Source organism: Channa argus, chromosome 18 (assembly GCF_033026475.1).
Source record: "Channa argus isolate prfri chromosome 18, Channa argus male v1.0, whole genome shotgun sequence".
Classification (NCBI taxonomy): Eukaryota; Metazoa; Chordata; class Actinopteri; order Anabantiformes; family Channidae; genus Channa; species Channa argus.
The window spans coordinates 7,428,816-7,442,107 of NC_090214.1; the positions used below are offsets into that span (position 1 = coordinate 7,428,816).

The window sequence follows — 13,292 nt, forward strand, 5'->3', positions numbered from 1 at the left end:
TGTTTTAATTTTGAAAGCAAATTTATTCCCATGTTTGCTCGACGTAACATTTTAGTTACTCAACAATCCCACGGCTTCCTCTGCTGTATTTTTCACCTCACAGTGCTCCAAATGTTACAGGTCTGCACTGCTGGCAGCATCTTCTACCATAGAGCCACGCTGTTGTAATATGTGCAGAATACGGTTTGGCCCGAAAAGTCCTTTGCTGAAAAAAGTCGTCATTCAAGAATCATTCATCATTCAAAATAATTCGGGAATAACAGATGTGCAAGTTTCCTATCCAGTGTGCAATAATGCGCATCCCCACAGATGCTGTCATTAAGGTCCAATGGTTCCTCTACTTTCCAAAACTTAAAATAATTTTTGATTCATCATGTTATCTTTGTACTGTACACAATTATAAATAGGTTTGTTATTATTTAAATCCTTGAATTATTTGTCTTTCTTAATTTCTCTTTCGTTGTGCTTCGAACTCTCTCGGCACCTTACTGACTTGGACAAATTTGTTCTTGCCTCATAAAATAAACCGGGTGTTTCTTTTTCTTTTCAACCACAGCGAGCCAGGCCAGAGACCTGCTGTCTAAGATGCTGATCATCGATCCCGCTAAACGGATATCGGTGGATGAGGCCTTGCAGCACCCCTACATCAACGTGTGGTATGATCCAGCTGAGGTGGAGGCGGTGAGTAGGCCTCATGGCACAGACATGAATTGATCCATTTTCCAAGCCAAATCCTCTCCTCTCCTGCCTTTGATTGGTCAGCCCTGTTTACTGATTCACTCCTTGTGTTTGCATTTTCTTACAGTTTTTATTGTAACAAAAGCAAATATGTGACTTTTACCGCAGATATAAAATTTTTTAAACCACAGAATGTTCTCTAACAGTGAAAACCAAACTTGCTGAGTGCATTTACAATTGTGTTTTAAATTTTTGGTTGACATCTCATTTTCATTTTTCTCTCACTTATGGTTTTATTTATGATGTAATTTATGATGAGCTCTGAATTTAAATGAATATTTTAGCTTTTAGTCAGACAACCCTGGGATTTTGCTGCTATAGTGCTAAAGAACAACTTAGTGCCTTTTTTTGTACTGTTAGAATAGAGAAGGTTTATTCAGTTTTCAACTCTAATTCTTCATCAGGGCCTCATTAGTATGAGGTGACAGTGAGATTGGGAAAAAGCCATCGGCAGCTTGATAAAGTTGTACAGATACCTCTTCTACTTGCAGCAATGCACTAATAGGAGCATGACTGGCTGATGAATTTCAGTCTCAGTGTTTTATTCCAACAGTCAATAATAATATTTTAAATACTTCTTCATTGCATTTATCAAATGTGCGTTTGTTCAGGTTGTCTAGTCATTGATGCCAGTGATGGTTTTAATGATACATTTTGATGTTAGGGTTGATGTAGTATGTATTTTCCATGGCTGTGAATGGCATTTCAACACATTTTCTGCTGTTTTCCCCTTCTCTAATGTCATCTCATGCTGATGAAGGCCAGAGATCTCATCCAAATATCCATGGTAAATAACAACCGCCCTACATTCTAAAAAAAAAAAATACTCTATTGGTCTTTAATTTACAGGGTCACACTTGATTCAGCATCTATAAATTACAATAAAAACATTGATTTTATACATAGACTTATACAAGTCAGTGTATCACAGTGTTAGGATGTTAAGAAATGATAACTCCAGGACTCTTTGTTGGAGGAAAAGCTTTCACTAATGTCCGGCTGCTGCTGTTCACCTGTAACTATGCCTCTAAGGTCATCTCAGACAGGTTTATATGTGGTCCCGTCTCCTACAGTGACAGACACAGGGGAGGATTATGGTGTCAGTCTCAAACAGGGTCACTGTGAATGAGTGAAAAGAAGAGTTGACTGGATGCCAGACAGCGTATTTGTGTCCTGGTAGATTAAATGACAATTCCTCAGGGAGAAGGACATAGACACTTCAGCTGGATAACCCTCCAGAGACGTGGCTCATTGTTTCTGTCAGTTGTGTAATGCTGATGGTCATTATTTTAAGTACTCATATGTAGAGGACAGTGGATTAATATAAAAAAAAAAGAAACCCCTCAATGTTGTGAGACCTGTTATCAGTGGGTGTCTAACTCAAGCTTTGAGCATTGCACGAGAGTTAAATGATGTAAATCAATCACAGCTGTATGTGATTAAGGCTAAATATTGCATTTACTATTTTCTTTCATTTACATTATATATTTGCATCATAATCCACACGTGCCTACTTTCTACCCCAGCATGTCTTTGTGTGCATATAGTATGTATTAAAACTTCATCCTATTTATAATTGTATTAAAAGTCAGATATTTTTTTCATCCACATATTTCTTTTACGTTTTGGTCCATTGCTACGTAAACCTGTAAAAATGTGTAAGATGTTTTTCTATGGAGATTGTCAGTGTTATCGATCATATGAGTTTCACGTGAAATATATCTCATCATCTGTTTTGTTTGGCTAAACTGTCACTAAAATAGTTGCACCCTCTGCCCTTTAGCCTCCACCCCAGATCTACGACAAGCAGCTGGATGAAAGAGAACACTCCATTGATGAATGGAAAGGTGAGATTTATTAAGGAGTATAAATGTTTTGCATGTGTGTTGTTTAACTGTATTGTTTTACTTTCAGATTATTGTAGTTTGTGTCTGTGTTTTCTTTGTGCATGTGGTCCATTCAAATCAGCTTTAATGGGCAAAGGACATAAAGGATCAATTACTATCTTCTTTTCCTTCTACTATGCATAAAGTGTATTTTTGGTACCACTTTGTGTGTAACTGATTTTCTTTCTGAACTTTGCTCCCTGGCAGAACTAATCTACAAGGAGGTGATGAACTTTGAGGAGAGAACGAAGAATGGCGTTGTGAAGGGACAACCTTCACCTTCAGGTACTCTCAGTGCATAACCCTAATCGCTCTGTAAGTGAATTTACTATAACCTATTCTGGATTTACCCTTGTAAATAGAGAAACCCATTGTGCTGTTGATCACATGTCTGTGTCTCTTGCACCTCAAGTTGTTAGTTATTAAATGTTGTTTAGTTCAGTGGTGTCATTTGGTGTCAAGTGTTTTTGTTGAGCAGCATCATACAGCCCCAATTCCAAAGAAGTTGGGAAGATGTGTAAAATGTAAATAAAAACAGAATGCAATGATTTGCAATCTCATCAACTCATAGTTTATTTACAATATCAACAAAACATTCAGAGAATTGGGAGGAATCTCTGTGTGCAAGGGACAAGGCAGAAGGTCAAAACTGGATGGGCGTGATCTTTGGGCCCTTGAGCGAATCTAAAAGGAGAAATGATTCTCCACTGGACATCACTGCATGGGCTCAGGAACACTTCCAGAAATCACTGTCTGTGAAAACAGTTCTCTGTGCAATCCACAAATGTTAGTTAAAGCTGGTTCATGCAAAGAAGAAGCCACAAACGCCACCGTGTTCTCTGGGCCAAACTCATTTAAAATGGTCTGAGGTAAAATGGAAAATTCTTCTGTGGTCGAATGAATCAAAATTTGAAATTCTTCTTGGAAATCATGGATGACCTGTTCTGCGAACTAAAGAGGAGAGGGATAATATACATCCAGACAACATCTCAAGGAAGGCCTTGCATATTTCAGCAAGACAATGCTAAACCACATACTGCACCATCCCAACAGCTTGGCTTCACGGGAGAAGAGTCCGGGTGCTAAACCTGCAGTCCAGACCTTTCAATAAGAGAAAAAATTTGGCGCAAATTAAAACAAAAAATCTAGCAACAACGGCCCGGGACTGTTGAGCAGATAATAATAAGACAACTTTCCTCTCCTAAAACAACAGCAGCTGGTCTCCTCACTTCCAGTTGTTAAAAGAAGAGGGGATGCTACATATTGGTAAACATCACTCTCCACCAACTTTTTTTCAGATGTTTGGATGCCATCGAACTAAAAAAAAATGAGCTAATATTTTCCATAAAATGTTAAGATTTCTCAGTTTCAACATCTGATATGTTGTTTATATTCTATAAAAATACGGGTTGATGAGATTTGAAAACCATTGCATTTTGTTTTTATTTACGTTTTACGCATTGTATCAACATGGAATTGGGATTGTAAAACTAATTATTACCTGCTAATGATGATTCTTACTGCAAAATATGTAATAGCACATGGTGTATGGACATTTATGATTGTGTATGTTTAAAACATAATGGGACTTAAGGTTTGGCACCTTTAGGATCCATCACAGGACATTTCAGTGTTCAGATGCAGCAGACATTTTATATTGTTGTGTATCCGCTTCCACACACAGTGCTCTTCCTGTAGTTTTCCACTAAGAGGCAGTATGTAGTCATATTTACAACCTACCCAGAACCCCCACCCCCTCGGAAAACTAGTGTAATCATAGAAAAATCATGGGAAAAATCCTATTGATTGGCTCAACACAGTAGTAAATCAAACAACAGATCCACCATGAAGATTTAAAAATCTTAAATCCAGTGACATTTAAACATACTTTTCTAATAGTATAGACACTGCCTTCGAGTAGAAAGCTCATAAACCCAAAACATCCCATACTATCGCAGACAACTTTAAAATGCACACTGTATAATCGAGTCTCGCCTTGCTTTCTGCATCACTTCAACTTGAAATATTGGGAAGGAAGATTAGGTTAGGGGATACATTTAATCTGTGCAGCTCTCACAAACTCTCTCATCTTCTTTCTCCTTGTAATTAAGCAGATGGCTTACTGTATGATGCTGAGTGTGGCAGACGCAGTGCAGCGCAGGAGCTGCAGACGGCAGTGTTTTACTGCAGAGGGAAAACATGCAATGCCTCAGTCACAACAAGATGTCTCTTATCTGCTCTCTGGGTGTTCAGGAAAATTGAATTACTACCATTATTATTGCGTTCTAGGGTTGTATTTCTTAACTTGTAATAGATCAGTAAAACCCGGTTTCACACTGTAAACTTATTGTATCTACTATGTTATTAAAACATTTATAACATAACTTGTACTATAATTAAAATAGGTGAGTTCAAAAGGTGGCTGTAGGATATAAAAACTAGAAATACGGTGTAAAGCCTTTTAGAAGTGTCAAAGAGTTATAGAACACGAGTTCTAAGATTAGCCTCTCAAAATAAATCCTCATTAAATGACCTGAAAACTTAATTAATCATCCACTTCAATAATCATTTAACATCGACTGGTGTGGTTTATGCTGAGGCCACTTTTAAGGAATTAGAGTCGTACTCTTCATCCATGCAGCCTTTTACCAGATATTTCTGATGCATTTACTATAAGTGAACCTAAAGCACGAGTGCAGTGACTGCTGGAGTTGGCCGTCCATTAATCCTGATTTGTTCTCTGTGTTGATTTGAGTGAGCTGGAGTGCCCACAAGTCTCCACAAAGCAATCACCTCCCATGGGGAACAGACCAAAATGGCATATTCATGATTTGCTTCTGTCTCTGTGCATGTCCTCAGCCCATATTATTGGACTAGCAGTAAAAGCTGTTGCTTTAGCATTTTTCTCGTATTGGAAAAACAGTACATTTATGTTCTCATCCTTATACTTTTCAATCAGGCTTTACTCTTTTAATGCTGGTGGCAAAAGCCGACTGGCCATTTTTTTATTGATTAGTTCATAAAGTAATAATAAAGAGCAGAACCCACTCATTGAAGGTTTAATAAAAGCGCTATCCAAACCCTGGGAGGCTGAGCTGTGCGTCTTCTCGACACCTTCTCATCCTTCATCTTGAAAATGGATATTAACTACCTTGTCCACGGCTTGTAGACTAAACTAACTCCCCTTTAATGAAATCTCAGAACGTTCACTGCGGAACACTTTCCCCTTAGACTTCAATTCGAGATCAAAATGAGAAAAAAGTGTGCCGTCATTTAAAAAAAGGTGCCTGTCTAAGCAAAAACAATTAGACTATACAAGTGAAGTTTGTTTTCCAGCATGTCCAAACATAGCAGAACATTTTGTGATAAATCACAAACACTATTATAACAACATTCAGTCAAAACAACTTGAATTATGTGAAGTTAAAGCAGGTGATACTCATATAAAGACCTAATATTGTATGAGTCTCTACTAAATGGACGACCATGAATAGAACAACCGCATGCTGATTGTTGAATTGCTGCTGCTTTTAACCATCTTTCCTGTGGAGCCCAATGGAGCCAAACCTTATTTACCTCTGTTTCATTGTAGACACACTGTGATTGTGGTGTTAATGTTGTTGATGCCTTGATGTCATAGAATAAAATGCAGCTATGTATTTAAATATTGAACATGCTTGCAAACACATCTCTCCTGTATTGTACTTGTGCACCTGTCTTTAACAGGACTCTTTTACGTTGTAACCCCCTGCTGCTGTTGATTCCCTTAGCACAGGTGCAGCCGTGAACAGCAGCGAGAGCCTCCCTCCTTCCTCCTCCATTAACGACATCTCCTCCATTTCCACCGATCAGACCCTGGCCTCAGACACTGACAGCAGCTTGGAGACCTCCGCAGGACCCCTGGGTTGTTGCAGGTGACTAGCCGCCTGCCTGCGCAACCCTATGTTCTTCCGAAGGTGAAGAACCTAACTGAATATAGACAAACACACACACACAGAAAAAAGGGAGTAAAGATCAAAATCTAAATATTTAGAACACAAGTTATGGAAACACAGAATCTGAAATGGTAAAACCTTAAGCCTGTGCATTGTCATTTCAAAACAGCTGTGGTATTTAAACTGAAGTAAAGGAGCTGAGATACAGTATATGTTAATGTTCCTCTAGTTGCTTTGCTTATATTACCCCAAATATCTTGTATATGGCATCCAAACAAAATGACCAAATGCTTGGACTTGCATCTCCTGTAAAGTGCATATTGACTGGCTGCTGGTCTCCCAATTCCTTACAAATGCATTTATGCTCTCACCGTTGTGGCAAGGTGGGCTTCCATTTTGCAAATTTCTTCTGTACCCTACGACCTTCGTTCTCCTTTTCCCATTTCCCATCTCACCCTTATGTAATGACACTGCTATATTTTAACCTCTTGGCTTCATCTCAGACACCCAATGTATCCCCCCATGTAAGGTTGCCTGATTCTTGTGTTTTTATGTGGTTAATCTGCAGGAATATGTAGTCACTCTCACCCAGAGCGGTGCTGCTTGCGACAACTGTAAATAATGTAATTCTGTACAGCTGAAGGCAAACCAGAGTGGGACTGATGGCCAGTACACTGGGACTTGTTTTTCCGACTAGCTCACCTTGCCACATCCTTGCTTTCCACCTCAGTTGCCCCTGCCTAATCGCTGTAGTCCTGCATGATTAGATTAAAAACAATGCTAATCTCACTGTATGCTAAAATGAGTCTGTATAGAGACATTTGTATATACGATATAAGCTAACTCAACTCCAGATGTGGGGGGTCTGGTCACAGGATAGGACATGTGAGTGTGTTTGTGTTTGTGAACCACAGGTGAGCCAATTAAACATTAGCAGATGTCAGGGCAAAGTTTGAAGCGTCAGAACACTCGAATAAAATACTTTGATTGTGCTCAGGCTCCATACAATTACTATTAAGGAGTCTGCTTTATGTGCAATGCCCCTTTTTATTTCCTGTGACAGTGTTTGATCGGTCCCTCCTCCACCCTACGAGCTGATCTACTGTCCTGCATGGCATTGTGTACCATTAGCCCCTCATAGACATAGGAGGTTAGTGTGTTTCTCTGTGGTGTTACCACCACAACGATATTTATTTGACTCTTAAAAACAAAATAGAGGGCATAAAATAATTTGTTTAAAGGCACGTGATAAGTGTTAACCTCGTAGCTACAGTTCACACAGTTTCATAATAAAGTAGATAATTTTCCTGTACATTACACAGTAAAGCTTTTTGGGTTTTTGTTATTAATGAATACATTAAAAGTGGGTAGTTGTTTCTTTGTTTTGTTTTTTTTGTGGAAGATTAATTTATTGATTTATTTATTTGAACAGAGAGTGCCTTTTGGAATGAAACATTGCAGATGCAGAAATCCGATTATTTTTATCTTTCCCTCCCCGCTGCTGATTTTCAGGCTTTTGACATATTGAGCCAGTGACTTCTCTATTTTGTGGACGTAAAATCAAATAGCTCTCCTCAGATTTTGTGACTTAAGATGACTCTACTCATGCTAATTTTTATTCACACTGACATTTTCCGTTTTAGATTTTACTTGACCTTTAATTTCTCCGGCAAAGTGGAATCATTCTCTAAAAACCCGTGCATGCAGTGTTTGAACTGAACTGCAAAGGCTTGGCAGCTGTACTGCACTCTAGCAGGATTTCTGTTGTTCCACTGTCCAGTCATAGCTCACTAATGCAGGTCACATCTAAGAGTTTTTTGTTTCAGTTTGGCAGACTGGAATAAGAGTAACTCAACCTCCTTACCTACAGGATAGAGACAGGGAAAAAACTAAACAAAAAAACAAAAAAAAAACACCCAGAGCCTGAAGGCCATTCACTGTATATTATATAGTTTTTTCACCTTTTACGGCAGCACTTGGATCTGCAGCTGTGACTATAACTTTATAACTTGCTAACACAGCTTTCTTTCTTTTTTTTGCTTTAGATATCATTCCTTCCAAATAGTTAATTTTAAAAGTGAGAATATATTCAAATAAATTGCTTTCTGCTGCCATGTTTCATTTGTTCACGTGGTTTTGATGGCTTTACATGAGAAAACCACTGATGGACGCTGGCTCAAGGAATCCTTTAATCAATTACAAGAAAGAAATACTTTTTACTTTAATGCAACTTTGCTGGTGTATTGGAACTGTGAGCTGTGTTCATATGAATGAAAATAAAGGCTCAGAACCAGTACATATATGTATCCTAACATGTGTAATGTCCTCCTGCCATAACCCTATAATGTCAAATAGCTACTTTGTTAACACTCTTTGTGCCTGTGGCTTGTGCACACTGAACCACACACAGACTAACAGCACCTTCACAGAGCGAAGAGGGTAACTGAGGGCGGCATCTCCAGAATAAGCTACGGCTAGCTTGGCTTTCTGTTCAGGGTCTGACCAGGGCAAACTTTCAGAAACAGGGTGCAACATTAAAATTCTTTGTGTTTTGAAAACGTTGAGATGAATTATTCATCAAGGGGTCAAATGTTTGTCGGCTCCTACTGTACACCACAAATACTCACAGTTTTTCTATAGGGAATTTTTAACCATCACAACTCTTCTTTTCTGGTCACTGCAGAGTGCAAAAACGGAAACATGTGTCTTTTGTTTTTCTGAATGTGAACGTTGGATCTTTTTATAAGGCATCCCTCCAAACAATTCTGCTGTAAAATAAAGGTGCTTTCAGTCCTGTTTAATGCACCTGAAGTACAGATGATTCTAACACAGAGACAGCTGGGTTGTCAGCACTGAATGTAGAAATGAATGGTTTCACAGTTATGTACGTCATTGTTGCTCTGCTCATCAGTGTGTGTGTGTGTGTGTGTGTGTGTGGGGAGGGGATTTAACCAGCACTTAACTCAAACTATCTGTAAGCTTGATTTGGGATATTGGATTTAGAACCTGAGCACATTATTTTGGAATACATGTGTTCTGATTTGTATTTCACTACATGATCATGACTTTTTTGTGATTGCTTTAAAGAATGTTGATAAGTCGTGTTTGGACTCGTGTCTGACTCGTCATCCAGCAACATATTTGTTGCAAATATGAAAGTTAGGATACATCTGGTACTCAGCTGTGGCAACAGAAAATCTTGGGACTCAGTACTTGTGATCCCCAGCCTATTGATTTTCCCTTGTTTCTTTTAAGTCATACTGTAAATAACAAAAATCCAACAATGCAATAAACATTTATTGCACTCAGACAGGGAGGCAAGCTACTGCAAGGGTCAGGTGATGCTAAAAATGTTTAGAGTCTTATATGTGGATTGAAATGTGGAACTCTAAAATGATGGAACCCTCTGAATCAGGTGATGTTGTCCTTTAATTCTTTTATGATTCCTTCCTCTCTTGTTTCTTTTACCCCGTGCTGTTTTAATGAATCATTCTTTTTGACATTGTCAGGTTTAAAAAAAAGAAAAAAAAAGAAATTGTATCCGTTTCACGCTGATCTCAAAGCTTCAGGCTATAGCCTTTCAAATAAAGTCAAAACAAATGCAAAAGAAAAAAAATCACTGAAAGCTGTTACTGTAAACACATTTTAAAGGAACTGTGTATGTAAAAATAGTATATGTATGTGATTGAAAATAAACAAAACCTTTGATCTTGGTTGTACCTTTTTCTTTCTTTTACCTGGAATTATGTAAAGATGATTATATATGACTGATGCTAATCCGTTGAGTTGTCAGGCAGTAAGAGCAGCTAAATGTTGTCGAGTGGTGCAGAGTGAAAGTGCACTGATCCTTTACTTCAAGTAAGGAGTGAGTAATATGACCATAAATACCCTAATCTATAATTTTGTCTAGCATCAGAGAGTGCGAGAGGTGGGACAGGTGACAACGAGTGACACAGGACCCTGACAAATCTGTCCACCTGGACTAAATGATACTGAGAAATTTTAACATTCTCCCCACTCATGTATGTAAATGTAAAAAAAAAACTTTACTTTTAATGATGGCCTCAATATTAATAATAATAATATTATTACAGGATAAGCCAAAAGGACAAAAAATGGACTCAACAGTATGAGTATGCATATTGTACGCATTATGGCCGGGCTGCATTAACTGTTCATATCCACCCAAGACTGTTTATAATTATTGACATGAAATTACATGAGCGTAATTATCCAGATTTTGTTTTTAACTTTTTGTGCCCAATCATGAAACTGACTTGTTAACATCAGTAGTTGTGAGATTTTCCAGCTGGTGCATTGTTTTTGAAGCATTACACAATATCTTTCCCTGCCTCTGAAATGATTTGTTGGCAACAAATTCAAAATGAGCAAATATTTTTCAAACAATAGCCCCCCTCCCCCGAAATACATTTCTCACATTTTCTCTGCTACATATCCTTCTAAATATTAACTGTGATAAATTTGCCAAATCTTCCACCCTCAATGTTTCAAACTATTCTACACTCAGGATTTTGTTTGGGATCGCTTGCAAACAAAAGAGGCAGCATGAAGAGATTTTCTTTAAAGAGCATTTTAAGTAGGGCCAGTTGTACTGTGGCATTCTTTCAATATACTGTCTGAATGAGGGAGTGAATAATCTCTGGACCACCACAGGGAAAATTACATAGAGAAAGTCTGTGTGAAAGACACTCAAATTGGAAACTCACTTGAAAATGCATCTTTATTCATATTAAAAGTTCTTTTGTGTATCAAGTATCATGTCATGAAAATATTCCACAACCCCAGTCCTCTTTTACCTTTTGCCCTGTGTCCATAATCTGCTCTTTTGCGTGGAATTCACAGAATGAGGGGACACTGTCAGCTTAGCTTTAAGCCTGTTCTTTCCCACTGAAGGGTGCAAAATGAGAAGCACAGGCTCCCCTCCCTCCTTCAATTGTTCAGGCACTTTTTCTGTTCTCCATGTGCACATTCCAGATGTCCTGCAATGACCAGCAGCAGGTTAGACTGGAACCTGGTCTTCAGAGGAAAAGCAGCCAGCGACTGCCCTGTGCACACATGCACACCTCAGTCCAGTCCAGCACAGGTCTTCATTCACATGTGCCCTGTTTTGTACCCATGAGCAAACTGTGTGTAGAAGACTTCATCAATATGTAGTCACTTCACTGACATTCACTTAGCAACCAGCCCGTTAAGGTTCTCATTGTTGACATGCTTGATGTTGTAATCTCCCATTTTTCACAGTTAAAACCCGAAACACAATTGTGTTGTCCAGTAGCTGCATTTTGTTATTCTGTGTCAGGTGGAGAGTATTTTTAAATACAAACAGAGAACTGTACAATTGGTATGCTGTACAAACTGTATAGGCTGAATAACGACAGATATGCATTTCTCACTATGCAGAATACATCTTGACACTTATAACTAAAGAACTGATATTTTTTATTTTGTCTGGGATTTAGGCCAATGACCCAACGTGCAAGTCTTAACATTTATTTTCATTAACTATAAAACTTTCTTCAGTACCCACTTATAATACATGCCATTTCCATCTGAATAAGCTTCAAACCAGAATGCAGACTAACAATTAATGTCTACAATTATCTATAAAATATTTACAGTACAGGCTCTCTCTTTTGGTCATGGGGTAAATGTAACATCACAGAAGCACAGGCACATGTACAGTATATTGTTGACCTTAAATGGTACACATATCGACCGACAGAACATTCAGTACCACTTTAGAGACACAACAAACATTAAGTGCAAGGAGAAATATAAAATATCACACCGGTAACTTTGCTTAAATATCAGATAAACATTTAAGTATTACTTTAACTTCCCTGTACATAGATATGACACTGTGGTTTCCTCCGTTGTTTCCCTCCATTTACATGAGATTTACATGGAACAACAAGACAATTTTTTGGTTAGATAAACATGAATTAAGATCAACCCATGTTCAGGTCCAAGGTTGGTATTTGTATTACATTGCTGAGCACCGTTTGAATTTTTTTGGCTTCCCTCATTTCCGGCACTGGTAGTACTGTATATTATGAGAGGATGGTGTACCCTGCCTATACTTAACCTCCCAGTACCACCACAGATTCTGTGTGGGTTGGAAAATGTGCTGACAGTTTAAATAATACTGTATTTACAGATAATGTCACTCTCACACCACTCCAGGTGATGCTTCCAATGATTCTTCCAGTGACGGCTTTCACTATCCTTGAACCACATATTTCTTAAATTAAAACATGCTATTAACCTTTGCATTGTAACTTTCCATTTTTCCTTCTACTGCAGCAGCCAAATCCCGTTTGGAGCCTGCTTGCGTAATGTTCACATCATATAATAAACAGTCTTGACTAGGATTTATTCGCCAGTCTTCCTTCACTGTATCCAGATGCTGTTGCTCCGATCTGCTCGGCGGGGGTCGGTGGCTGCACTGTTGCCCGTTGCTGTGAGGTCACTAAATGTGGTGAAAAACTGCTCCATCTCTTTCTGCAGCATCTGATTTCGCCGCTCAGCATCATCTTTGGCGCGCTCGGCGTTGCGCAGCTTGATCTCCGCCATAGTGTACTTCTTCCTTTCCTGGTCCAGCTCCTCATGGAGGCTCACCATTTCTGTCTCCAGCTCCAGGTTACGCTGCTCCAAGCTACGAAAGAAAGTGACCACGGGATTAGCAGAAGTCACAATACAAGCAAATGTCTCA

General features: G+C 38.6%; 2 protein-coding genes across 23 annotated transcripts in view; one reads left to right on the forward strand and one right to left on the reverse strand.

The window, feature by feature from the left end:
* The window catches only part of mapk10 (mitogen-activated protein kinase 10), a 31,465-nt gene extending 21,193 nt beyond the window's left edge, over nt 1-10,272 (forward strand). For 8 of the 18 annotated variants that reach the window (XM_067484257.1, XM_067484256.1, XM_067484266.1 and 5 more), the window contains exons 10-14: nt 557-681; nt 1,499-1,525; nt 2,522-2,585; nt 2,832-2,909; nt 4,739-6,394. In XM_067484257.1, the coding sequence (XP_067340358.1) occupies nt 557-681; nt 1,499-1,525; nt 2,522-2,585; nt 2,832-2,909; nt 4,739-4,935 (491 nt within the window). In that variant the 3' untranslated portion in view covers nt 4,936-6,394. Of the gene's footprint in view, nt 1-556; nt 682-1,498; nt 1,526-2,521; nt 2,586-2,831; nt 2,940-4,738 lie in introns of all 18 variants that reach the window. The other 10 variants (XM_067484263.1, XM_067484262.1, XM_067484261.1 and 7 more) reach the window with 7 other exon arrangements.
* Nucleotides 10,273-11,282: 1,010 nt separating this feature from the next.
* Nucleotides 11,283-13,292, reverse strand: part of arhgap24 (Rho GTPase activating protein 24) — a 61,453-nt gene continuing 59,443 nt past the window's right edge. For all 5 annotated transcript variants that reach the window (XM_067484461.1, XM_067484465.1, XM_067484463.1 and 2 more), the window contains one exon: nt 11,283-13,235. In XM_067484461.1, coding sequence (XP_067340562.1) covers nt 12,971-13,235 — 265 coding nt within the window. In that variant the 3' untranslated portion in view covers nt 11,283-12,970. The remainder of the gene's footprint in view (nt 13,236-13,292) is intronic.